Source organism: Anomaloglossus baeobatrachus, chromosome 3, assembly GCF_048569485.1.
Source record: "Anomaloglossus baeobatrachus isolate aAnoBae1 chromosome 3, aAnoBae1.hap1, whole genome shotgun sequence".
In the NCBI taxonomy this organism is placed as follows: Eukaryota; Metazoa; Chordata; class Amphibia; order Anura; family Aromobatidae; genus Anomaloglossus; species Anomaloglossus baeobatrachus.
In genome coordinates this window covers 172,264,684-172,291,098 of record NC_134355.1, presented here as the reverse complement: position 1 = coordinate 172,291,098, position 26,415 = coordinate 172,264,684, and the positions used below count along the sequence as shown (strand labels likewise).

Below are 26,415 nucleotides of genomic sequence, written 5' to 3'. Positions count from 1 at the left end.
GCCGGGGGGTGGGGGCAGCCGTACCTGCCAGCTGTACTTGACTAGCATACAAAAATATGGTGAAGTCCATGTCGTGTTTTTTTTTTTTACGTTTTTGGCCAAAAAACTCCTGCATACAGTCCTGGATGGAGGATGCTGAGCCTTGTAGTTCTGCAGCTGCTGTCTGCTCTCCTGCATACACTAGTGGATGGAGTATGCTGAGCCTTGTAGTTCTCCTCCCCCTGCCTCTCCATCCAGCATACAGTCCTAGATAGATCATGCTGACCCTTGTAGTTTTGCAGCTGTCTGCTTTCCTGCATACAATAGTGGAGAATGAAGGAGAACATATTGAAGAAGGAAATTACATCAGATCTTATTTTTCTTCTGCACCAATGTTTAATAGCACTGTTCACTAATAAAAAAATGCATAAAAACGCAGTGAACAAAAACGCAGCAAAACGCAGCCAAAAACGCATCAAATCGTGGTAAAAATATATGCTTTTTTTATGCGTTATGCGTTTTTGTGCGTTTTTAGAGGCCAGAAACGCAGAGTTTTTGATGCCACACACCCTAACTCCTTACTACCACGATTGCCACCGCACTAGGGCAATCAGGATGAGCTGGGTAAAGTCCTGGGACTGTCGCATCAAATGCATGCGGCAATTCCGGGTGGCTGCTGGCTGATATTTTTAGGCTAGGGGGCTCCCAATAACGTGGGTCTCCCCAGCCTGAGAATACCAACCCCCAGCTGTGAGGCTTTATTTTGGCTGGGTATCAAAATTGAGTGGACCGCACACAGTTTTTTTTTTAATTATTTCACTGTACAATATACACCCGCCCACCGGTGGCTGTGATTGGTTGCAGTCAGACAGCTGTCACTCAGCGTGGGGGCGTGTCTGACTGCAATGAATCATAGGCGCCGGTGGGCGGGGGAAACAGTGAATATGAAATGAGCCTAATGAGCAAGTGCAGGGAATATAAAAAGAGCCTAATGAGCGGCCGGCACTTTCAGAACCAGGAGAGGCTGCAGGAGCAGTGTGACAGCCACACCGCACCATGCCGGTGATCGGTGAGTATGAAGCGGAGAAAGACAGAGAGCGAGACAGAGAATGGAGAAAAGTTGGTGACCTGCGTTTTTGTTGACAAAAATGCAAGCAAAACGCAACCAAAACGCAGTGCAAACGCATAGCTAAACATTTTGGTTGCGATTTGAAACACTTAATTAATTTCAATGGGTGACAAAACGTGACCAGAACGCAAAAGGAATAAACATGCAGCTTTTTTTAGGCAACGATTTTGACAAATATTTGTCAAACAAAACGCTGCTTAAAAAAAAAAAAAAAAAAAGCAACGTGCGGATGGAAATATTGACTTCTCAGACTTTGCTGGGGAAGCAAAAGCATGCAGTTGGTCAATGACACAGTGCATTTTAAAACACAAGAAAAAATACATCGTGCGCACATGGCCTTAGGCTAGTTTCACACTTGCGTTGAACGGCATCCGTTGCATTGCGTTGTGTCTCGGATGCAACGGATGCGTTGCATATAGTGGCACAACGGATGCAACGGATGCTGCAAAACAACGCAATTCCTTTTTTTTTTTTTTTTCACAGTTTTACCATCGGCAGACTATTGTGAACGATCAGCTGATCACTCCCAGTAGCCGGCCGCCGGGTGATCAGCCGATCACTCCCAGTAGCCGGCCGCCAGGTGATCAGCCGATCACTCACAGTAGCTGGCCGCCGGGTGATCGGGTGATCAGCTGATCACTCACAGTAGCCGGCCACCGGGTGATCAGCTGATCACTACCAGTAGCCGGCCGCTGGGTGATCAGCCGATCACTCACAGTAGCCGGCCGCCGGGTGATCAGCCGATCACTCACAGTAGCCGGCCGCCAGGTGATCGGGTGATCACTCACAGTAGCCGGCCGCCGGGTGATCGGGTGATCAGCTGATCACTCACAGTAGCCGGCCGCCGGGTGATCAGCTGATCACTACCAGTAGTCGGCCGCCGGGTGATCAGCTGATCACTCACAGTAGCCGGCCGCCGGGTGATCAGCTGATCACTCACAGTAGCCGGCCGCCGGGTGATCAGCTGATCACTACCAGTAGCCGGCCGCCGGGTGATCAGCCGATCGTTCGGTCGCCGACAATGTGTGCGGGGGTCGGGAGCAGGGGGCGGAGTGCGAAGTAGGTGGAGCCGACGAGAAGGGCCATGGCTGAGGACGTCAGTGCCGCGGGGACTGCATCGCTGGGGGATAGGTGAGTGTGTGTGTGTGTGTGTATGTGCGATTGTGTGTGCGATTGTGTGTGCGCGATTGTGTGTGTGTGTATATACATACGGAGTGCGGGAGGGGGCGGAGCCGAGAGGCGAAGTGTCGGGCTCCCGACACACGTAACCAGGGTTCCTTGCTTACCCGATGTGTACCCTGGTTACGGGTGGAGGGAGCCAGAGAGAGCATGCGCAGTGGAATCCAGAGGATTCCGCTGCTCAAAAAAACGTTACATGCTGCGTTCCTTCCGTCCGACGCAGCGCCAAAATAACGACGCTGCGTCGTCCAGCGGATGCAACGCAGACACTTGCGTTACAGTGCGTTGTCCATACAAGTCTATGGAGAATAGCGCAGTGCGTTAACGGACTGCGCTATTCTCCATAGTGACGGACTCCGCTGAACGCAAGTGAGAAATTAGCCTTACAGTGCGTTGTCCATACAAGTCTATGGAGCATAGCGCAGTGCGTTAACGGACTGCGCTATTCTCCATAGTGACGGACTCCGCTGAACGCAAGTGAGAAATTAGCCTTACAGTGCGTTGTCCATACAAGTCTATGGAGCATAGCGCAGTGCGTTAACGGACTGCGCTATTCTCCATAGTGACGGACTCCGCTGAACGCAAGTGTGAAACTAGCCTTACTCTTTTTGTACTGAAAATCTACACACATTTCTAATATGCTTTGTGTTTCAGTACCTCACCATTATCATCTCTAATTTATTCCTATTTGCTTGAAACACTTGTTTCTATCCACAGAATGAAAAGTTATTTACCGAAGAAAAGAATGAAATGACATTAGACAGGATGTAAAAAGATGGATGAAAGAGCATAATTTTCTCTACGTACAGAAGTGATAGGGTTAAATACATAATCCCAAACAAATGCAGCAGTAATGGGACTTCATCTATACCTCCATTAGTAAACTCTGGTCCTGTGGAACAGGACAATTCTCCACAGCCAATGCAAACTGCTCCAAGGTTACTAGAAAACACAAAACAATGTTGGATGAATATATAAGAAATGTTTTTAAAATGTATATGTAAATCGTATATACATACTCCATACTCCAACTTTTTAACCCCTTAAGGGCCAAGCTTTTTTTTTATTTTTTAGCTTTTATTATTTCCTCAAGACCGCAACTTTTTTTTTATTGTTCTGCCAACATAGCTGTATGAGGGCTTGTTTTTTTTAAAGCCTAGTTGCTCTTTTAAATAACTTTAAATTACTATTACTGTGAACAGTTAAGCAAGTTTAAGATTACATGATCTCTAAAAGGCATAAAGTTAAAGATGACACATTTCCTTTGTATTTTAGGCAAAAAAAAATAATCATCTTTTACATTTGTAAAATTACAAAAAGGAAACTAAGCCAATGCAAAAGCTTGGATTTAAAGCAGCTTAAAGATTTGTGTGCTCAGATAAGCTTGAGCAAGGATTCATACCTTAATTAGCTTGTTAGGGATATGGCTTGTTCATTATCATCATTAGGAAAGACCATGTGATGCAAATTTCACAGCTTGATAACAACCTGGCCTCCTCTAACCTTATGCCAAAAAAAAGCAGTCATGGGTTCTTCTAAGCAGCTGCCTAGCACTCTGAAAATGAGAATGGTGGCGGCCCACACAGCAGGAGAAAGCTATAAGAAGATAGCAAACCGTTTTAAAGTTGTCCTTTCCTCAACTGAAAATGTAGTCAAGAAATGGTAGTTAACATGAATAGTGGAGGTCAAGATAGCAAAATTTCTAGGAGAGCTGCTCATAGGAATGCAACAGAATCAAATCAGGACCCCTACTTGACAGAAAAAGACCTCAGTAAGATTTAGCAAACTCTGGAGTTGTGGTACATTGTTCTACTGTTCAGAGACACCTGCACAAATGTGTCCTCCATGGAAGAGTCATGAGAAAAAAAACTTTTCCTTCATCCTCCCCATAATAGTCAGGATCAAAAATGCGTAAAGTAACATCTAAGCAAGCCAGATGCATTGTAAAAACAAGTCCTGTGGACTGATGAAATTAAAATAAAACTCTTTGGCCACAATGATCAAAGGTATGTGTAGAGAAAAAAGGACACAGAATTTCAGGAAAAGAATATATTGCCAAGCATTAAGCATGGGGTTGGATCAATCATGCTTTGGGGTTTTGTTGCAGCCAATGGCACGGGGAACATTTCACTAGTAAAAGGAAGAATGGATTCAATGAAATTTCAACAAATTCTTGATGCAAACATAACACCATCTGTAAAAATGCTGAAGTTGAAAAGAGGATGGCGTTTAGAAATGGATAATTATCCTAAACACACGTCAAAATCCATAATAGACCACCTTAAGAGGCGCAAGCTGGAGGCTTTACAATGGCCGTTACAGTCCCCTGATCTGAACACAATTGAAAATCTAGACCTCAAAAGAGCAGTGCATGTAAGGCTAGTTTCACACGTGCGTTGTTTTCCTTCAGTCGCAATCCGCTGTTTTGGAAAACAGCGGAATCAGTTAACGGATTCCGCTGCTTCCCATAGACTTGTATGGATGACGGATTGTGACAGAAGTACCTGCGTTGCTTCCGCTGGCCGATGCTGCGTTGCGTCCGCCGGGCGGAAGGAACGCAGCATGTAACGTTTTTTGTACAGCGGAATCCTTTGGATTTCGCTGCGCATGCTCTCTCTGGCTCCCTGCACACGTAACCAGGGTACACATTGGGTTACTAAGCAAAGCGCTTTGCTTAGAAACCAGATATTCAACCTGGCTACGTGTGCAAGGAGCCAGCGCAAAGGGGTGTATACTGGTAATCAAGGTAAATATCGGGTAACCAAGCAAAGTGCTTTGCTTAGTTACCCGATATTTACCCTGGCTACGTGTGCAGGGAGCCCGACACTTCTCCGCTCAGATCCGCCCCCTCCCGCACTCCGCATGTACACACACACACTCACACTCACCTGTCACCAGCCTTGCATCCCTTGCTGCACTGACGTCCTCAGCGCCATGGCCCCGCTCGGCTCCACCAACCCCGCACTCCACCCCCCCGCACACATTCACGGCGGCCAAATGATCAGTTGATCACCCGACGACCGGCTGCTGTGAGCGATCAGCTGATCACCCGGCGGCAGACTGCTGTGAGCGATCAGCTGATCACCCGGCGGCAGACTATTGTGAATGATCAGCTGATCACCCGGCAGCCGGGTGATCAGCTGATCGTTCACAATAGTCTGCCGCCGGTAAAACTGTAATGAGGAAAAAAAAAAAAAAAAAAAAACAGATTCCGTTGTTTTGTACAATCCGTTGCATCCGTTGTGCCATTATATGCAACACATCCATTGCATCCGTCACACAACGCAATGCAGGGATGCCGTTCAACGCAAGTGTGAAACTAGCCTAAGACCACCCAGAAATCTCACAGAACTGAAAGACTGGATGAAAATCCCTCAAACAAGAATTGAAAGACCCTTGCATCGCTACAAAAGCATTTACAAGCTGTGATGCTTGCTAAAGGGGGTACTACAAAATACTAATCATGCAGGGTGCCTAAACAATTGCATTTTCCCTTTTTGTTAATTTAAAAATGTAAAAGATACGAATAATAATTTTTTATTTGATTAAAATACAAAGGAAATCTTTAACTTTATGCATTTTAGACGTAACTGGATCTTCAACTAGCTTAACTGTTCACAATAAAAGTAATTTTGACAAGGGAAGCTCAAAACGTTTACATGCCACTGTATAGGGGGTTGTGGGGACATTAAATTGTATATAGTGAGCTGTGGTGACCATTATACTATAAATAGGAAGCTGTGGGAATATACTATATAGAGAGGGGCTGTGGGGCCATCCTAATATATAGGAGCCTATCATACTGTATATAGAGATCTGTGGAGACTTCATACTATAAACAGGGGGATGTGGGGACATCATACAACACTGTGTGAAGAACTACCGTGTTTCCCCGAAAATAAGACGCCCCCCGAAAATAAGGCATAGCAGGAGTTTCCAGGGATGCTTTAATATAAGACATCCCCTGAAAATAAGACATAGCTGCGGTCAATAATGAAGTGTCATGCAGCGGTGAAAGAGTTAAAGACACTGCAGGACACTTCATTATAGGCAGCGGGCACCCCCAGAAGAGAGAAGACAGAAGAAAGAAGACCCCCGATCATACTTACCAGAAGCCGACTGGGAGCAGGTGAGCGCATCAAGGTCCTGCAGCGGCGGAACACACACACACACACACACATCAGATCACACTCACTCTCACACACACATCAGATCACACTCACTCACTCACTCTCACACACACACACACACACACACATCAGATCACACTCACTCACTCACTCTCACACACACACACACACACATCAGATCACACTCACTCTCACACACACCTCACACACACATCAGATCGCATAAACACACTCACAACATCCAGTGATATCGCTTGCTTCTCGGCGGCGATACTGTGCGGTGTAGTGCCCTTCGAGGACCTGCCGGAGGATCACATGACCGGAAGCAAGTGGTATCTCCGGATGTTGGGAGCGCCTATGTGCGATATCGTCAGTGTGTGTGTGAGTGTATGCGATCGGATGTGTGAGTGTGTTCTGATGTGTGTTCTGATGTGTATGTGTGTGTGTGTGTGAGTGTATGCGATCGGATCTGAGTGTCGGCAGAGGAGCATGGCTGCAGCACAGCTGCTGGGACCGCCCACCGGAGGGCACAGGGAGAAGTGGGGTGTGTGTGTATGCGATCAGATGTGTGCGTGTATACTGTCTGATGTGTGAGTGTGTGTGAGTGTATGCGATTGGATCTGTGAGGGTCGGCAGGAGGCAGAGGAGCACGGCAGCTGCTGGGATCGTGGGGTGGGAAGAAGTGAGATGGGTGTGTGTTTGTGTGTGAGTGAGTGAGTGTGATCTGATTTGTGTGTGTGTGAGATCTGATGTCAGCCAGACGCAGGGGAGCACAGCTGCAGGGAGAAGTGTGTGTGTGTGTGTGTGTGTGAGAGAGAGATTTGATGTCAGCCAGATGCAGGGGAGGCGTGCAGCGTACCTGATGGGAGATCACAGAAGGATCTGGGAGCCATACAGACGCCTGGGGCTGGTAAGTATGCCGATCCTGGGATGGGGGGGTCTGCTTTTTGTGGGGGATAAAATTACCCCCAACCATGTCTCCTCGAGAATAAGACACCCCCTAAAAATAAGACATAGTGCTTTTTTCAGGGCAAAAAAAATATAAGACGGTGTCTTATTTTCGTGGAAACAGGGTATTAGGCAAGTTGTATTTTAGAGGATTTTTTTTTATTATTGATCAACAAATATTGTTCTCAATCCACCCAAAAGACTCATAAATATCAAAGCTTAATATATTTGGAAGATAGAGTGTTTTTTTTTTTTAGATTTGGCTATCTTAGGAGGATATCTGTTTTTGCAGGTAACTATTACTGTGCAGAATTATTAGGCAACTTAATAAAAAACAAATATATTCCCATCTCACTTGTTTATTTTCACCAGGTAAACCAATATAACTGCACAGAATTTAGAAATAAACATTTCTGACATGCAAAAACAAAACCCCAAAAAAATTGTGACCAATATAGCCACCTTTCTTTATGATGACATCCAACAGCCTACCATCCATAGATTCTGTCAGTCGCTTGATCTGTTTACAATCTACATTGGGTGCAGCAGCCACCACAGCCTCCCAGACACTGTTCTGAGAGGTGGACTGTTTTCCCTTCCTGTAGATTTTACATTTTATGAGGGACCACAGGTTCTCTATGGGCTTCAGATAAGGTGAACAAGGGGGCCATGTCATGATTTTTTCATCTTTTAGACCTTTACTGGCCAGCCACGCTGTGGAGTAGTTGGATGCATGTGATGGAGCATTATCCTGCATGAAAATCATGTTTTTCTTGAACGATACCAACTTCTTACTGTACCACTGCTTGAAGAAGTTGTCTTCCAGAAACTGGCAGTAGGTCTGGGAGTTGAGCTTCACTCCATCCTCAACACGAAAAGGTCCCACAAGTTCATCTTTGATGATACCAGCCCATACCAGTAACCCACCTCCACATTGCTGGTGTCTGAGTCGGAGTGGAGCTCTCTGCCCGTTACTGATCCAGCCTCTGGCCCATCCATCTGGCCCATCAAGAGTCACTCTCATTTCATCAGTCCATAAAACCTTTGAAAAATCAGTCTTAAGATATTTCTTAGCCCAGTCTTGACGCTTTATCTTATGCTTCTTGTTCAAAGGTGGTTGTTTTTCAGCCTTCCTTACCTTGACCATGTCCCTGAGTATGGCACATCTTGTGCTTTTTGATACTCCAGTAACGTTGCAGCTCTGAAATATGGCCAAACTGGTGGCAAATGGCAGCTTCACGCTTGATTTTCCTCAATTCATGGGCAGTTATTTTGCGCCTTTTTTGCCCAACACGCTTCTTGCGACCCTGTTGGTTATTTGCCATGAAACGCTTGATTGTTCGGTGATCACGCTTCAAAAGTTTGGCAATTTCAAGACTGCTGCATTCCTCTGCAAGACATCTCACAATTTTGGACTTTTCAGAGCCCGTCAAATCTCTCTTCTGACCCACTTTGCCAAAGGAAAGGAAAGTTGCCTAATAATTTAGCACACCTTATATAGGGTGTTTATGTCATTACACCACAACCCTCCTCATTACAGAGATGCACATCACCTGATTTACTTAATTGGTAGCTGGCTCTCAAGCCTATACAGCTTGGAGTAGGACAACATGTCTAAAAATTATCATGTGATCAAAATACTCATTTGCCTAATAATTCTGCACAGTGATTATGTAGAGGAGCTGCAGGGACATCATACTGTACATAAGAGGCTATAGGGGGTTATCATACGATAAATAGGGAGCTGAGAAGACCATTATATTTTACATAGGGAGCTGCAGGGGCATCATACTATATATAGGAGAGAGGGGGAGCCAGCACTGCCTGAGAATGGCATGCAAAAACCCCCCACATTTTTTTAGTGTAAATTCACAATTATTCCAACTGTACTATAATGTATATAGTATAATTTATAGGAGCTGTGTGGACCATCATTGTATATGGGGACCTTATCATGTAGAAAAGTAAAAAGTCAAATGTGTCTATCTTATAAACCTTGCAAAAGAGTCAAGGCTAAAAGAGGCCATCAAGACGGTTTAGACCAAATGGAAAAGACGAACCCAATCAGAAAGAACATCAGCTGTAAGTAACTATATTGTATATACCTAAATCGTAATAACTTATATGTTATCCAGGACTGGTATCTACTGACTTTAGGATAGCAAGGAACCCGGTCTCCTAATCTTTTCCTCAAGCTAGGGGACCCTGTGCTATCTCTACCTCAGGGATACCCCTAATAGTATAGAAGCCGGAGTCTCATCCTGTTCCTGCTCCTGACCTGTTCTGATCTAATCCCACTCTACCTCCCCCTGGGGAGGAATGGGACAGGGGTGTGTTGAAACCACAGATAAAGATGGACAATCGAAAAATACAAAACTCTTGTCATAGAGCACGCACACAGACAGGATAAGACAAGAAGAGATTCAGGAGGAAACAAGAGCAGAAAGGAAATACAGAACAACAGGGGCACATTCCACAACCTGACCAAGCAAAAAGCACAACCAAGCACGACTTTCACTAGAGAGAGTCTGGGACACCACACCTCACAGACCAACATAGAATAAACTATAGCTGGCATGGGTAGAAGGATTCCAACAGTATAAACAGGAGAGGAGCAGATGTGATAAGTCTCCACACAACAGATGCTTAATGGAGCAAGCAGACTAGCAGAGATTAACTCTGCCTATGAATTAGCACACAGCAGGTCGACGCCTGTGTCTGCTTGTGTTGATCCCAGGAACCAGAGAAACCATCAGAGTCCAATACCACCATGACAGTCGGCAAAGTTTGTGCAAAACTCTGTGTGACAGTACCACTATAGGGGTCCTCTTTTAAGTTTTGGTGGGAGGGGGAGCATTGGTTGCACCGGAATACATCTACACTGGATCTCGGACATGTGTTCTTTTAGGAGTCTTACAATGGCCTCGATTGTGGAACAAGATTTACTATAATCTATGTTTTATTGTGTGAAATCATTGCTGATCCTGGGCTAGGAAGTAAATTGGATGGTCTCACTTTATCGCGGACAATGCTCTCTGTATGGACATGAATACAGAGCCACTACATAAGACCACCTACTGAACGCCAAGTCAGATTGAGCAGAGATTTAAATGAATAAATGTTAGACTACAATACTATTCCTCAAGACCAGTGTTTTTCATGCTGGTAAGGAGCAGTCCTAGAGTCAGAAGCTCCAGATTCATTATGAGGCATACACCTCTCATCCATCAATCCGGCATGTCTAAAAAGTGGCATGTGCCTCACTATGAATTTGACAAATTCTAGAGTAAAAGCTTTGATGAATTGGGCCCTTTATAGCAATTTGCTCAGCTCCTACTCCACTATAACATGATGCTAACAGATCATATTGCTTATTAAAATGTGACAGGCTTACTTATAAAGGGCTTGCCACCCTAAAGAGTCTCCAAGATAAAATAAAATAAAAACATATGCTCACTTTTTAGATCATCGCCAATCAAGTAATGTTGGCACTGAGTTATTGATGTCACATGAGTACTGCCACCTATTGACAACCACTTATAGACTGCAGTCCTCAGAATTCTGTCTCATGGAACTGTGAAGGCTGCAGCTGATCAGTGGCCACTGATTGGCTGCAGTGGTCTTGTGAAATAATGTCAGGTGATCCCCAGGAGCACAGATATCCTTGGGACAATATAGGAGGTGAGAAAATGCTTTTTAACTTTTATCTGGGGGGCTTTAGCATTTATGAAAGGGTTGTAGTGTTGTTCCTATTCATATATTAATATGTAACAGTGCTGAGTTCTTCATTACTGTAGTGTACATTTCTTATATAAATGTATTTGCAAACATACATATAAGTCAATACTTGAGCTATTTACACTGTAGGCCTATGGAGTTTTGCTGCTATAAATACTCGTTACCAATACTCTACAAACCACTTTGCTAGGTTCTGATATATACAGTATATTCCATATGATCTTAAAGTTACAGCTAAATTGTGCAGTAGGCATAAGACAATGTGATATTTCACAACATTACATGCATCCCAATGCGTTATGACTGCACAGAGCATAGATCTCATGAAAGGCTGTTTATAGCTGTCACTTTCTTTTCACTAACCTGTCACTTTACAAGACTCGCTGCTTTGTAAACACATAGTGGTGCCATCATGGTCCGTCCATGTTTTCATAACATACAGTAAGGGCCCCGTCACACACAGAGATAAATCTTTGGCAGATCTGTGGTTGCAGAGAAATCATGGATATATTGTTCCATTTGTACACAGCCACAAACCTGGCACTGATTGTCCACAATTTCACTGCAACCACAGATCTGCCGCAGATTTATCTCTTTGTGTGACAGGGCCTTAAGTCATCTTGGTATCAATCCATTTTATTTTACTACTACAATGCAATGGCGTCTAAAAGAGCCTGTCACCAAGATAATGGTGCACATTTATCAATAGTGACACTTTATAGTCAACATGAATGCAGAGTGCAACAAACGCATCCAGATAGCACAACTGGCGTAATCTGACAGAACCAGTTGCACATTATTCCACCTCATGATGAACACAATTATATAAATCTATATTTTTTAATTTATTTTTTTTTAAAGTGAGCCTGTCATGAAGATTTTACACCTCAAACTTTTGGCATCCATGGCCATGGACAAGGCTTTCATGCTGTCTGGTGGCCAGCGTTTAATAGAATTATTATGGGGGATTTCAACTATCCAGACATTCATTGGGACACAGAAACTTCAGGTTGTGCTACAAGCTGCAAGTTCTTATCTACAAATCAAGACAATTACATCTCTCAGGTGGTAGATGAACTAACTAGGGGAGATAATTTGCTGGATTTGATACTGTCAAATAGACCAGATATAATTTCAGATATACAAGGTGGCACAAAATAACCTAAAGGTGTTTGGAGCCGTGTGCAGACTGACCCAGTGAATAAATTTGGCTGAAAATTGGTATGTATGCTATTCAATGCATGGGGAAACAAAAGGCATTGTTAAAATTTTTTATACCAAAACGCCCCACCAGGAGAAAAAGTGTCGCTGTACAGTGAGTGAGCAGCCCAAAAACCGTGTGCCAATAATTGGAGATGTCACAATTGTTCCACAGACTAGCATAACTGTTCAATATTGCCGCAATCATGCATGGTGATCATGTTCATCCTATGCAGAACATGCTCGACGTTTGCATGTAACATGTCTGATGGGATGCAGTGCATTTCCAAAATGATGTGGTCTTTGAGGTCAGCCACAATGTCAACATTTCCCCGATAAACACGCTCTTTCAAGTGATCTCACAACCAGAAATCACAAGGACTGAGATCGGGCGAATGCGGTGGCCATGCGTTAGTGAAGGACCAGCTCAAAATCCTGTCATCGGGAAAATGTGTACACAGAACGTTCTTCACATGATTTGCGATGTGAGGAAGTGCTCCATCATGCATAAAGATGGTCGGCTGAATACACTGCCTCTGTTGGAGTTGCAGAACGACCACTGTTTCCAGCATTGTCTGGTATCTCGCTGCTGTCACGGTAACAACCCCAGTTGGCGTCATGTCTTAAAAGAACGGTCTGAGGATGAAGGAGGTGAAGCCACACCAAACGGTTACCTTTGGCGAATGCAGCGGAACCCCCTCGATCGCATGCGGATTTTTGGTAGCCATTATGCGATAGTTTTGTGTGTTCACTGTATCATTCAGGTAAAAATACGCTTTGTTGCACCACAGAACATTCCAAGCCCAATTCTACTTTTGCCAGAAACAGTAATACAAATGTCATGCGGGTATCATTGTCATAAGCAAGAAGTTGTAGATAATGGCTAATTTTGTATGGGTATGCCCGCAAGACCTTTCCGAGAACTTTCTACACTGTGCTGTACGGGAGCCCCAATTGCCTGGAAACAATACGTGCACTGCTGCACCCGGCTGGGTTGTTTGTGCCTTGTTCCACAACGGCAGTGGCAATGTCCTCCACAACCTCTCTGCTTACCGGTCGTCAGCCGTGCCTTGGCTGAACACTCAATAACTCCGTTGCCTCAAAATGTGTCATATGTCTCAGCGAATTGACAGCCATTCGACTGCTACGTGTGTGAAGGTCTTTCAAATGACGAAAGGCTCTCAGTGCAGCTGTAGCATTCCAGGCATTCTCATAAAACAATCGCACTAACAGCGCATCATCCAGCAAAGAGGCATCTTGCAGACTGAGTTGCAAGGCGCGCTTACTGTACAGCGCCACTTTTTCCCCTGGTGGGTAGTTTTGGTATAAAAAAATTTTTAAGATGCTTTCCGTTTCCTCATGCCTTTAGTAGCATACAGTTAGGTCCAGAAATATTTGGACAGTGACAATTTTCGCGAGTTGGGCTCTGCATGCCACCACATTGGATTTGAAATGAAACCTCTACAACAGAATTCAAGTGCAGATTGTAACGTTTAATTTGAAGGTTTGAACAAAAATATCTGATAGAAATTGTAGGAATTGTACACATTTCTTTACAAACACTCCACATTTTAGGAGGTCAAAAGTAATTGGACAAATAAACCAAACCCAAACAAAATATTTTTATTTTCAATATTTTGTTGCGAATCCTTTGGAGGCAATCACTGCCTTAAGTCTGGTACCCATGGACATCACCAAACGCTGGGTTTCCTCCTTCTTAATGCTTTGCCAGGCCTTTACAGCCGCAGCCTTCAGGTCTTGCTTGTTTGTGGGTCTTTCCGTCTTAAGTCTGGATTTGAGCAAGTGAAATGCATGCTCAATTGGGTTAAGATCTGGTGATTGACTTGACCATTGCAGAATGTTCCACTTTTTTGCACTCATGAACTCCTGGGTAGCTTTGGCTGTATGCTTGGGGTCATTGTCCATCTGTACTATGAAGCGCCGTCCGATCAACTTTGCGGCATTTGGCTGAATCTGGGCTGAAAGTATATCCCTGTACACTTCAGAATTCATCCGGCTACTCTTGTCTGCTGTTATGTCATCAATAAACACAAGTGACCCAGTGCCATTGAAAGCCATGCATGCCCATGCCATCACGTTGCCTCCACCATGTTTTACAGAGGATGTGGTGTGCCTTGGATCATGTGCCGTTCCCTTTCTTCTCCAAACTTTTTTCTTCCCATCATTCTGGCACAGGTTGATCTTGGTCTCATCTGTCCATAGAATACTTTTCCAGAACTGAGCTGGCTTCATGAGGTGTTTTTCAGCAAATTTAACTCTGGCCTGTCTATTTTTGGAATTGATGAATGGTTTGCATCTAGATGTGAACCCTTTGTATTTACTTTCATGGAGTCTTCTCTTTACTGTTGACTTAGAGACAGATACACCTACTTCACTGAGAGTGTTCTGGACTTCAGTTGATGTTGTGAACGGGTTCTTCTTCACCAAAGAAAGTATGCGGCGATCATCCACCACTGTTGTCATCCGTGGACGCCCAGGCCTTTTTGAGTTCCCAAGCTCACCAGTCAATTCCTTTTTTCTCAGAATGTACCCGACTGTTGATTTTGCTACTTCAAGCATGTCTGCTATCTCTCTGATGGATTTTTTCTTTTTTTTTCAGCCTCAGGATGTTCTGCTTCACCTCAATTGAGAGTTCCTTAGACTGCATGTTGTCTGGTCACAGCAACAGCTTCTAAATGCAAAACCACACACCTGTAATCAACCCCAGACCTTTTAACTACTTCATTGATTACAGGTTAACGAGGGAGATGTCTTCAGAGTTAATTGCAGCCCTTAGAGTCCCTTGTCCAATTACTTTTGGTCCCTTGAAAAACAGGAGGCTATGCATTACAGAGCTATGATTCCTAAACTCTTTCTCCGATTTGGATGTGAAAACTCTCATATTGCAGCTGGGAGTGTGCACTTTCAGCCCATATTATATATATAATTGTATTTCTGAACATGTTTTTGTAAACAGCTAAAATAACAAAACTTGTGTCACTGTCCAAATATTTCTGGACCTAACTGTACATACCAATTTTCAGCCAATTCTGTCCGCCGGGTAAGTCTGCACACCGCTCCAAACGCCTTAGGTTATTTTATGGCCAGCTTGTACAAGTCTGGGAGCACTTGGGCAACAGTGACCATAATTTGGTAAGGTTCAAAGGAATATTCAATAGAACATTTTAAAAAGAAAATCCTAAAACCTGGAATTTTAGGAAAGCGGATTTCAACAAATAAGGGAAGAGCTTAATCGTGCAGATTGGGACAATGTCATGGTAACTGGGGATACTGAACATAAATGTGGAAGATTAAGGATATACTACTACAGTCCTGTAAAAAACTTATACTCTCTGGTAATAAAACGTCCAGGAATAAAAAGAAACCACTATGGATAAATAAAACAGTACAAAGTATAATAAAACAAAAACAAAGGCATTCAAAATCTTCAAGGCTGAAAATACAGAAATATCATTTCAGGAGTATAAAATTCTCAATAGGAAATGCAAAAAAAGAAATCAAGGTAGCAAAATTAGCTACTGAAACAAAAATCACCAAAGACATTAAAATAAACCCCACTTTTTTTATAACTACATCAATGCCAAAAGGAAAAAAGGATGGTATCGGTCTCATAAAAGATTATAACAAGATCTTTATGGAGGACAAATAAAAGGCTGAGATATTGAACAGGCACTTTTCATCGTGTTCACCAAGGAAATGACTATCCCAGGGATTATTCAACAAAGCAAAAATCAAATTCCACCCCCCCCCTCGATAAAACTAATTTAATTTAAGAACAAGTACGCCTGCGTCTGAGTAAATTAGCCACTGAAAAATCCCATGGACTAGATGGCATTCATCCACGGATATTGAGGGAATTGAGCTCAGTAATTGACAGACTGCTGTATCTTATGGAGAATGGCTAACGTGGTGCGCATATTAAAGAAAGGTAAAGGTGGATCCCGGCAACTACCGTTCAGTAAGTCTGACATCAGTGGTGTGCAAGGTTTTTGAAAGCATTTTAAGAGATGACATGCAATGATATATTACAGAGAATAATATAACTGATAACCAGCATGGACACATGAAAGATAAGTTGTGTCTAACCAACATTTTGGGTTTCTACAAGAAGACAAGTGTAAATCTGAATAATGGTATTGCAGCAGATAATGTGATTTATTTAGACTTTGCAAAGGCATTTGATACTGTGCCACATAAAAGTCTTGTACAGAAGCAAAGAATAGGGGAAACTATAAGCAGATGGGTAAGAAATTGTCTAAAAGATAGAAAACAAAGAGTAGTCATAAAGGTATCTGTGCTAGGATCGATTCTTTATCTCTTTATTAATGACCTTGTGGATGGGACTGATAGTAAAGTCTCAGTCTTTGCTGACAACACAAAACTATGTAGGATATTAAAAACTGACCTGGATAGTACAATATTACAAAACGATCTGAATAAAATGTCTGAATGGCCAAACACTTAGCAAATGAGATGTAATGTTGATTAACGTAAAGTAATGCACTCAGGACGGAGTAATCCTGTTGCTGCAGTAAATGGCAGTAGACTCCAGACTACAGAACAGGTATTCTGGTTACAAGTAATCTGAGCAGCAGCACTCAATGTCAAGCTGCAGCTGCAAAGCAAACAAAATTTTGGGGTGTATAAAAAAAAAGATTAGATCCTGTAATCCCAATGTATTGTTACCCCAGTATAAATAACTTGTAAGGCCACATCAGGAATATATGATCCAGTTTTGGGCTCTACATTTTAAAAATGATATTAAGAAGTTAGTTAGTTAGTTAGTTAGTGAGTTCAAAGGCGGGCAACTAGCAAGGAATGGAAGGCAGCCCATATAATGAGAGGCTGAAAAAGTTGAATTTGGTTAACTTATAAAAAAAGACGTCTCAGAGGAGATCTCTAAATAAATATATATATATATATATATATATATATATATATATATATATATATATATATATATATATATATGTATTTACTTATGTTTATCAGAGATCTCCTCTGAGACGTCTTTTTTTTTTATAAGTTAAACAAATCCAACTTTTTCAGAGACAGTTACTATCCCGGGCAACGCCCGGGTACTACAGCTAGTTATATATTACACATATTATATATACACAGTATATATATTAACCAGCTGTAGTACACGGGCGTTGCCCAGGATAGTAACTGTCTCTTCCCCATCTGTCTCGTTCCCCGTCTGTCTCTTTCTTTGTCTCTTTATTGGTCTCTTTCTCTTTCCCTGTTTCTTTACTTGTCTGTCTTTATTTGGCTCTGTCTCTTTCCCTGTCTACCGTGTTTTTCCAAAGATAAAGCACTGTCTTCTATTTTTTTTGCCCCCCCCCCTCACCCCAAAAAAAAAGCACTAGAGTTTATTTTTGGAGGAGGTCTTATTCTTGGAGAAACACGGTTGAGGGGTAAGTTTACCTCCCAAAAAAGGAGACCCCCACTGCCCAGGAGACTCATACTTACCAGACCCGGACGTCTGCATGGCTCCCAGGTACTCCTGTGGTCTCAGGTGGGTGCTGCACATCGTCGTCCCCTGCTGCTGGCTGACACAGTGACACACACACACACACATCACATCCAGCGCTTCCGGCCACAGGGAATGATGGGAGGAAGTCACGTGTGTCCGCAGGTCCTGTTGCTGCAGGTCCTTGTGCTCCACCGCATAGCCTCTTAGGATTCTGCCAGCGAGAAGAGATTGGTGTCGCTGGATGTGGTATGTGTGCGATCCGATGTGTGTCTGATGCATTGTTTGTGTGTGTGATTTGATGGTTATGTGTGTGATACGATGATTGTGTGTGTGATCTGATTGTGTGTGCGATACGATGTTTGTGTGTGTGTGTGTGTGTGAGATCTGATGGATGCGATCACTGCAGGTCAGTGTCGAGTGAGTGTGATTACGGGGTGCCCGCTGTGTATAATGAAGTGTCCTGCAGAATCTGTAACTTTTTTAGCTGCATGGACACTTCATTATTGATCCGCGACTAGGGCATATTTTCGGGGGAGGGCTTATATTTAAGACTTGCTCCAAAAATGCTGAAAATCCATGTTAGGGCTTATTTTCGGGGGAGGGCTTATTTTTGGAAAAACACGGTAGTTACTTGTCTCTGTCTCTTTCCTTGTCCCTTTCGTTGTCTCTGTCTCTTTCCTTGTCTCTTTCCCTGTCTGGCAGTCTCTTTCCCTGTTTGTCGGTGTCTGTCTGCCTTTTTGACTGTCTGTCTCTCTCTCTCTCTCTCTGTCTCCCCACTGACATCTTATTACCTCACGCATAAGCTTCTTATACTAACAATGTATTTTGTTCCTATAGCAACCAATTACAGATCCTATTAATAACCTAAAAGCTCACAGCTCCATTAACTTTAATAGAGGCAGGTTTTTTGGAGTGTAACTGTAAAGCGCGGGGTTACATTTTCCCATCCAAACATAGTCTATGATGTTCCCTGAGTTACATGGGGTGCCTGTGCAAAATTTCGTGATTGTAAATGCGACGGTGCAGATTCCTTTAGCAGACATATACACACACACACACACACACACACTCTCAGCTTTATATATTAGATGTTTGGTCAATACAAAGGACTGGCACATGACTTATTCCTTTCAAAGACAATAGTAAAGACTAGAAATAAGCAAACCTAGGTTCAATGTTCGGAGTTCGGGTGCAGAAACCGACTTCCAAAAAAACAAAGTTTTGGTTCGAAGTTCGAGTGAGTTACGAGTGCAAACCACTCAAGTAAGCAGCGCTGTGCTAGGGTATGATTGACTCAGCCCTGTGTGAACCACTTGCAGTGTTTGAACGGCTCACACTTGGAATAAAATCGGCGTGATCAGATGCAGTGTGCACACACACAAAAAATAAATTGATAAATGCCGCCCACCCTCACCTGGAAGTGTTCGGTTTATGGCTGGCAGCAAATGGGTGGAGACACAAAATGTCCATTTACAGACTTTCATTGAGGTTCGGATCAAGTTGGGATCATAAACCAAACTTTTTTAGGGTTCGACTGTACCTGTCGAACCGAACTGCCAAAGGTTTGCTCATCTCTCTACTAAGGACCAAGGGGCACTCACTGCAAGTGCAAAAAAGGTGATTTCGGCAGCTAAACAGTAAAGGGTTCTTTACAGTTAGAGCACTCAGACTGTGGAATGCACTACCTCAAAAGGTAGTAATGGTTGACATTATAACAACTTTTGAAAAGGGGCTGGATGATTTCCTCAGTACACACAACATTGTCTGTTATAGATGATTTAGTGATAGCAATGTATAATTGGTAGAAGAAGGTTGAACTAGATGAACCTAGGTCTTTACTCAACCTATGTGACTATGTAACATGTAAAATGCAAGGATAGAGAAATCTTGAACCAGAGCTGAGTCATAGCACTATCTATATATAATTATCACATCACTCGACTTATAGAGCCAAGCCTACAACTAATAACATATCATAAACAAGAACATTTTAAGTCATTTACCTCTAAAGAAGATCAAACAATGTCCACTTTAAACATCATCTCCTTTTAATAGAATAACAGTTTAGAGTGTTTCATAAGTTTACTGACCTTATATAACCTGCTACCTGAGCTAACCTGATTATTGCGTAGGTTGTTTCTGCTTATCCATGAATCTGTCTCTGTTCAAATGATTGTTTCTCTGTATTGTATAGATGTCATCCCCTTACTAAGCTTACTATGAGACATATGTTTTCATCTAAATGCTTCAATATACTCGTGGTAATTATATCTCATACATTAGAACTACTTAATGGGGTTTTGTAAACTCACAAGACCCCAAATAATGACATTTCTTAAAGAATTTATAAAAAAAAAAAAAAAAAAAAATGACCCCTTCATGTACTTGTGCTTTTCCATTTTGTTTTTGATATGCATTTGCTTTTCCTACTGTTCATCCAAGAGCCATATCTTTTGCCATATGAGGGCTTGTTTTTTGTGGGATGGGTTGTAATTTTGAATGACATTCACTTTATCATATAAAGCACTGTAAACCAGGGGAGGGGGGGATCCAAGTGCGTTAAAATTACAAAAAAATGCAATTCCACAATGTTTTTTTATTTTGTTTTTATTTACCATGTTCACTATATGTGAAACTGAATGGGCAATATGACTTTCCAAGTCAGAACATGTACTCAAGGTACCAAACATGCATACCCCTTAAGGACCAGGTATTTTTTTATTCCTAGAGACATAACTGTTTTATTTTACCGTCGATATAGCCGTGTGGGGGCTTGCTTTTTGTGGGACAAGTTTTACTTTTTAAAGACACCATTTATTTTACCATATTATATAATGGTAAGCATGGAAAAATTAGTAGTGTGCTAAAGCAAAATAAAATGCAATTCTGCTATTGTTTTTTTTAGTTTATATCTATCCATCCATCTATATACTGTATATATATATATATATATATATATATACACACATATATATATATATATATATACACACATACATACATACAGTATATATATATATATATATATATATATATATACACATACATACATACATACATAAATATATACATATATACACACACAGTGCCTTGCGAAAGTATTCGACTCCCTTGAATTTTTCAACCTTTTCTCACATTTCAGGCTTCAAACATAAGTGGGACACAATTGTGAAGTTGAACGAAATTTATTGCTCATTTTAAACTTGTGTAAAAAAAAATAAACTGAAAATTGGGGCGTGCAATATTATTAGTTTCCTTTACTTTCAGTGCAGCAAACTCACTCCAGAAGTTAATCGAGTATCTCTGAATGATCCAATGTTGTCCTAAATGACTGATGATGATAAATATAATCAACCTGTGTGTAATCAAGTCTCCGTATAAATGCACCTGCTCTGTGATAGTCTCAGTGCTCTGTTTAAAGCACAGAGAGAATGAAGACCAAGGAACCCAACAGGCAGGTCCATGATACTGTTGCAGAGAAGTGAAAAGCCGGATTTGGTTACAAAAAGATTTCCACAACTTTAAACATCCCAAGAAGCACTGTGCAAGTGATCATATTGATATGGAAGAAGTATCATACCACTGCAAATCTACCAAGACCCGGCAGTCCCTCAAAACTTTCATCTCAAACAGGGAGAAGACTGATCAGAGATGAAGCCAAGAGGCCCATGATCACTCTGGATGAACTGCAGAGACCTGAATCCAATCGAGAATCTGTGGAAAGAGCTGAAAACTGCTGTTCACAAACGCTCTTCATCCCACCTCACTCAGCTCCAGCTGTTTGCAAAGGAAGAATGGGCAAGAATTTCAACCTCTCAATGTGCAAAACTGATAGAGACATACCCCAAGCAACTTGCAGCTGTAATCACAGCAAAAGGTAGCACTACAAAGTATTAACTAAGGGTCGTTTCACACATCCGGCATTTCGCCGGATTGCCGGATCCATCACACTCCAGTACAGTGTAATACTGTACAATGGCATCGTGACAAGCTCTGGTCACATGCTCCAGTCACATGACAGCATGTGACCGGAGGTTGCCGCGATGCCATTGTACAGTATTACACTGTACTGAACTGTGCCGGATCTGGCAATCTGCCGAAATGCCATAATATTATAATAATAATATTGCACGCCCCAATTTTCAGTTTATTATTTTTCATAAAAGTTTAAAACAAGCAATAAATTTCATTCAAGTTCACAATTGTGTCCCACTTGTTATGGTGAAGAATCAACAACATTAAAAATGTTTATCTTTATGCTTGAAGCCTGAAATGTTGGAAAAGGTTGAAAAATTCAAAGGGGCCGAATACTTTCGCAAGGCACTGTATATATATATATATATATATATATATATATATATATACACACATACACCTGGCAGTATGATTTTCCAGGTCAATGCAATTATGTGAATACCAAACATGTATAGTTTTTGTTTTATTTATTTAAGTGGGGAAAAAAATTCAGAAATTTTGAAAAAAACAAATCTTGCTTGTGCAACAACTTTTCAAGAGCCATAGCATTTTCAATTTTCAATTTTTCGGAACTGGGACTGTGTGGACTTTTTTTGCGGGATGAGTTGTACTGTTGAATTACATCATCCATTTTATCATATAATGTAATGGTAAGGAGGAAAAAAAATCAAAGTATGGCAAGATAGCAAAAAAGTGAAATTCTGCAATTGTGTTTTGGGGTTTTATTTTACAGTTTTCATTTTTCCATAAACCTGTCCTGGTGGTATGATTCTCCAGGTCAGTATGATTATGTATCATAGTAATTTTAGTTTTTGTTTTCATTAAGTGGTGAAAAATATTCAGACATTTTGTAAAGAAGAAATAATCTTGTTTGTGCCACAACTTTCCGAGAGCTGTAACATTTTCAGTTTTTGGATATGGCGCTTTGTGAGGGTTTGTTTTATATTTGTGTCCTGAGCTGATGTTTTTATTGATATTATTTTGCCGTATATACAAGTGCATCTCAATAAATTAGAATACCATCAAAAATTTTATTTATTTCAGTAATTCAATACAAAAAGGGAAACACATATATTATATAGAGTTATTACACACAGCGTGATCTATTTCAAGTGTTTATTTCTGTTAATGTTGATGATTATGGCTTAAAGCCAATTAAAACCCAGAAATCATTATCTCAGAAAATTAGATTATTATATAAGACCAACTGAAAAAATGATTTTAAACTCAGGAGTGTTAGAATACTAAAAAAAGTCTGTACAGTAAATGCACTCAATACTTGGTCGGGGCTCTTTTTGCATGAATTACTGCATCACTGTGGCGTGGCATGGAGGCGATCAGCCTGTGGCACTGCTGCGGTATTATAGAAGCCAAGGTTGCTTTGATAGCAGCCTCCAGCTCATCTGCATTGTTGGGTCTGGTGTCTTTCATCTTCCTCTTGACTATACCCCATAGATTCTCTAGGGGGTTTAGGTCAGGCGAGTTTGCTGGCCAATCAAGCACAGTGATACTGTGGTTATTAAACCAGATATTGGTACTTTTGGCAGTGTGGACAGGTGCCAAGTCCTGCTGGAAAATGAAATTTCCATCTCCAAAAGGTTGTCAGCAGAGGGAAGTATGAAGTCAACCTACATAAGCAGATGACATGGCTCTCCAAACCATCACTGATTGTGGAAACTTCACACTGAACCTCAAGCAACTTGGATTGTGGCCTCTCCACTCTTCCTCCAGACTCTGGGACCGCGATTTCCAAATTAAATGCAAAATTTACTTTCATCTGAAAATAACACATTGGACCACTGAGTAACAGTCCAGTTCTTTTTCTCCTTGGCCCAGGTAAGACGCTTTTTGCATTATCTATTGGTCATGAGTGGCTTGACACAAGGAATGCGACAGTTGTAGCCCATGTCCTGGATACGTCTGTGTGAGGTGGCTCTTGAAGCACTGACTCCAGCAGAAGTCCACTCCTTGTGAATGTCCCCTAAATTTTTGAATGGCCTTTTCTTAACAATCCTATCCAAGGCTGCAGTTCTCCCGGTTGCTTTTGCACCTTTTCCAACCACACTTATTCCATCCACTCAACTTTCCATTAATATGCTTGGATACAGCACTCTGTGAACAGCCGGTGTCTTTAGCAATGGCCTTTTGTGGCTTACCCTCCTTGTGGAGTGTGTCACTGACTGCCTTCTGGACATCTGTCAAGTTAACAGACTAAGGGGCCATTTTAAATGCTTGAAGAAGCCTTTGCAGATGTTTTGTGGTAATTATTCTAATTTTCTGAGATAATGACTTTTGGGTTGTCATTGGCTGTAAGCCATAATCCACATTAACAGAAATAAACACTTGAAATAGATCACTCTGTGTGTAATGACTCTATATAATATATATTTCCCTTTTTGTATTGAATTACTGAAATAAATTAACTTTTTGATGATATTCTAATTTATTGCGATACACTTGTAAAATGTCTTGATTGCCTGTTATTACATTTTATTCTGTTGTTAGAGCGATCGAAAAACTGCAATTCTGACATTTTGATATTTTTTTTTCTCATTACGCGGTTTACCAACAGGATTAATTTATTTTATATTCTCTATGAGAGAGCCATCACCAATAGAAAGACAATATGATCAGCAATCTGAAATCTGACATTTCATATCAACATTTCCTCAATCATATTAGATTGTTGTCCGACATTAGTCTAATGCATATGGGGCGGGTTAAAGGGTATTTCCAATGAACAAAGTTAATTTTAACGTTGATTTTAATCAATAGATCTTGGAATTATTAATAGTTAAAAATGATCCTGTGCTAAGATAATCTTACATATGTGCCCCTGCTATGTACTTTGTAATGGCCATGTCTGAACGTACAGGGACATGGTCTGATCATACCACAGATCCTGTGCCGGGGAAGAATCAAAAGAGTATAAAGACATTACAGCATGGTATCATAGTGTAGCTCAGTCTTTTTTTTTTTTGAGGTGAAGCATTTCTCTGCCTGTTTTTGAAAAATGTTTTACCTCAAAGAAAGAATAATTTGTAATCCTGTGCTGTAATGTCTATACCTTTTTGCGTCCTCACTTACCCAGAAGATGTAGCATGATCAGACCATGCCCCTGCACAGTCAGACACAGCCATTACACAAGACTGTGAGAGAATACAATCTATTTTGTTCTTATAGAAACCATCTTGTTTTATAACTGAATGATGTCATAAGGCTCAGCTAACACTGATGGGCAGGGAAAATTCACGTTTCTACACACACCCCTGCGACTCTTATTGGTGCATAGTTATTTCTTTGTTTTGGATACTATATAAACTGGTCGCATGATGTATATAGTCTGCAGTACACCATATTACCGTGTGTGCTGTATTAATTTCCCCAAGCGCTTGTAAAACAAATTTTATTAATTTGCCGTTCCAATGGCATACAAGAAGTGTATTTTGCTTGCAGTACATAGCAGGGGCATATATATCAGATTATCTCAGCGCAGGAAAATAAAACGTAAACACATCCAATTGTGGAAATTATTATCATAAGAGCTATTGATTAAAATGAACTTTGTTAGTGGGGGAAACTCCTTTAAGTGTTATGGATTCCATTTTTAGATCATTCGGACACATATAATAGACTTATAATGAGGCTTGATCCATTTCTGTTTATTGTGAGAGCAAGAATAGAACTGCAGGCTGTTTCATTCCTTCCTCAAAAAGAAAGGGAGACCTAAAGGTAAGTGACTTTTCTAGACCAGGACCTTACAACTTAGCCAGTGGTTTTGGGAACATCTAAGATGTTCCGAATTAAGCAAGTGTATCAAAATCAGAAATCTACGGCACATATGAGCTGAAATTGATTTCTGCTCTAATTTACACCACTTTCTGAAATACTTTATAGCCAGGAGAATAAATCTACCTTATATATTAGGTAGCACTGAAATATAACAAAATCCTACAAAAGAAAGGGAGTCACTATCACATTTATTGAACACCTAGATGGGAAATGTATTTACTCACCTCTGTGGATATGCGCCAAAGCCAGAGTGACAACATGATGCAAACAAGAATTCCACGCAGAGAAAAACTCCTCCTTATTGGTCATTACCTGAATGTAAAATACAGTATAGGATTAAACGGCTAAACTATGAGAGTTTTGATATTAATCTAAAAATTTCCCCAAAAATATATTACACAATAATGATTATTACAATGTGAAAGAACAAACTATACACTTTATAGGTAGAAGATGGTTATTAAATAATTAGTATTAAAACTAAATAAGAAAAAAAAATGCAAGAAGATTGTTGAGTTTTGTTTGATTTTTTTTTAACAACATTATTGTCATTTGATTAACTGATTGAAAAAAACAACAGGTTTTATATCATGAAGACATGCAATACACTGAAAATAAATTGTAGACACATTCAACATTGGGCTGTTTTCCAAATACCCACAGACTGGTTTCTGCCAAATGCTTTATGGACAGGTCAAATTATCTGTCTGTCAGTGACCACCTTTAAATAAAACTGCAGACTACAAGGGAAACGCAGGGTCTCTTTACACACACCGACCCACGTATGCTGATCAGTAAACATGTAACAATGGTGGTCATTTAACCCCTTTTCCCCTTAGCCTGGTTTT

The 26,415-nt window shown here is 41.3% G+C and overlaps 1 protein-coding gene across 3 annotated transcripts in view; it reads right to left on the bottom strand.

Annotated features, from left to right (window-relative positions):
* ACOXL (acyl-CoA oxidase like) overlaps nt 1-26,415 on the bottom strand; it is a 483,610-nt gene that overhangs the window by 92,255 nt on the left and 364,940 nt on the right. For all 3 annotated transcript variants that reach the window (XM_075338173.1, XM_075338174.1, XM_075338175.1), the window contains exons 16-17: nt 25,792-25,879; nt 3,159-3,229 (exon numbers count right to left, since the gene is read on the bottom strand). In XM_075338173.1, coding sequence (XP_075194288.1) covers nt 3,159-3,229; nt 25,792-25,879 — 159 coding nt within the window. The remainder of the gene's footprint in view (nt 1-3,158; nt 3,230-25,791; nt 25,880-26,415) is intronic.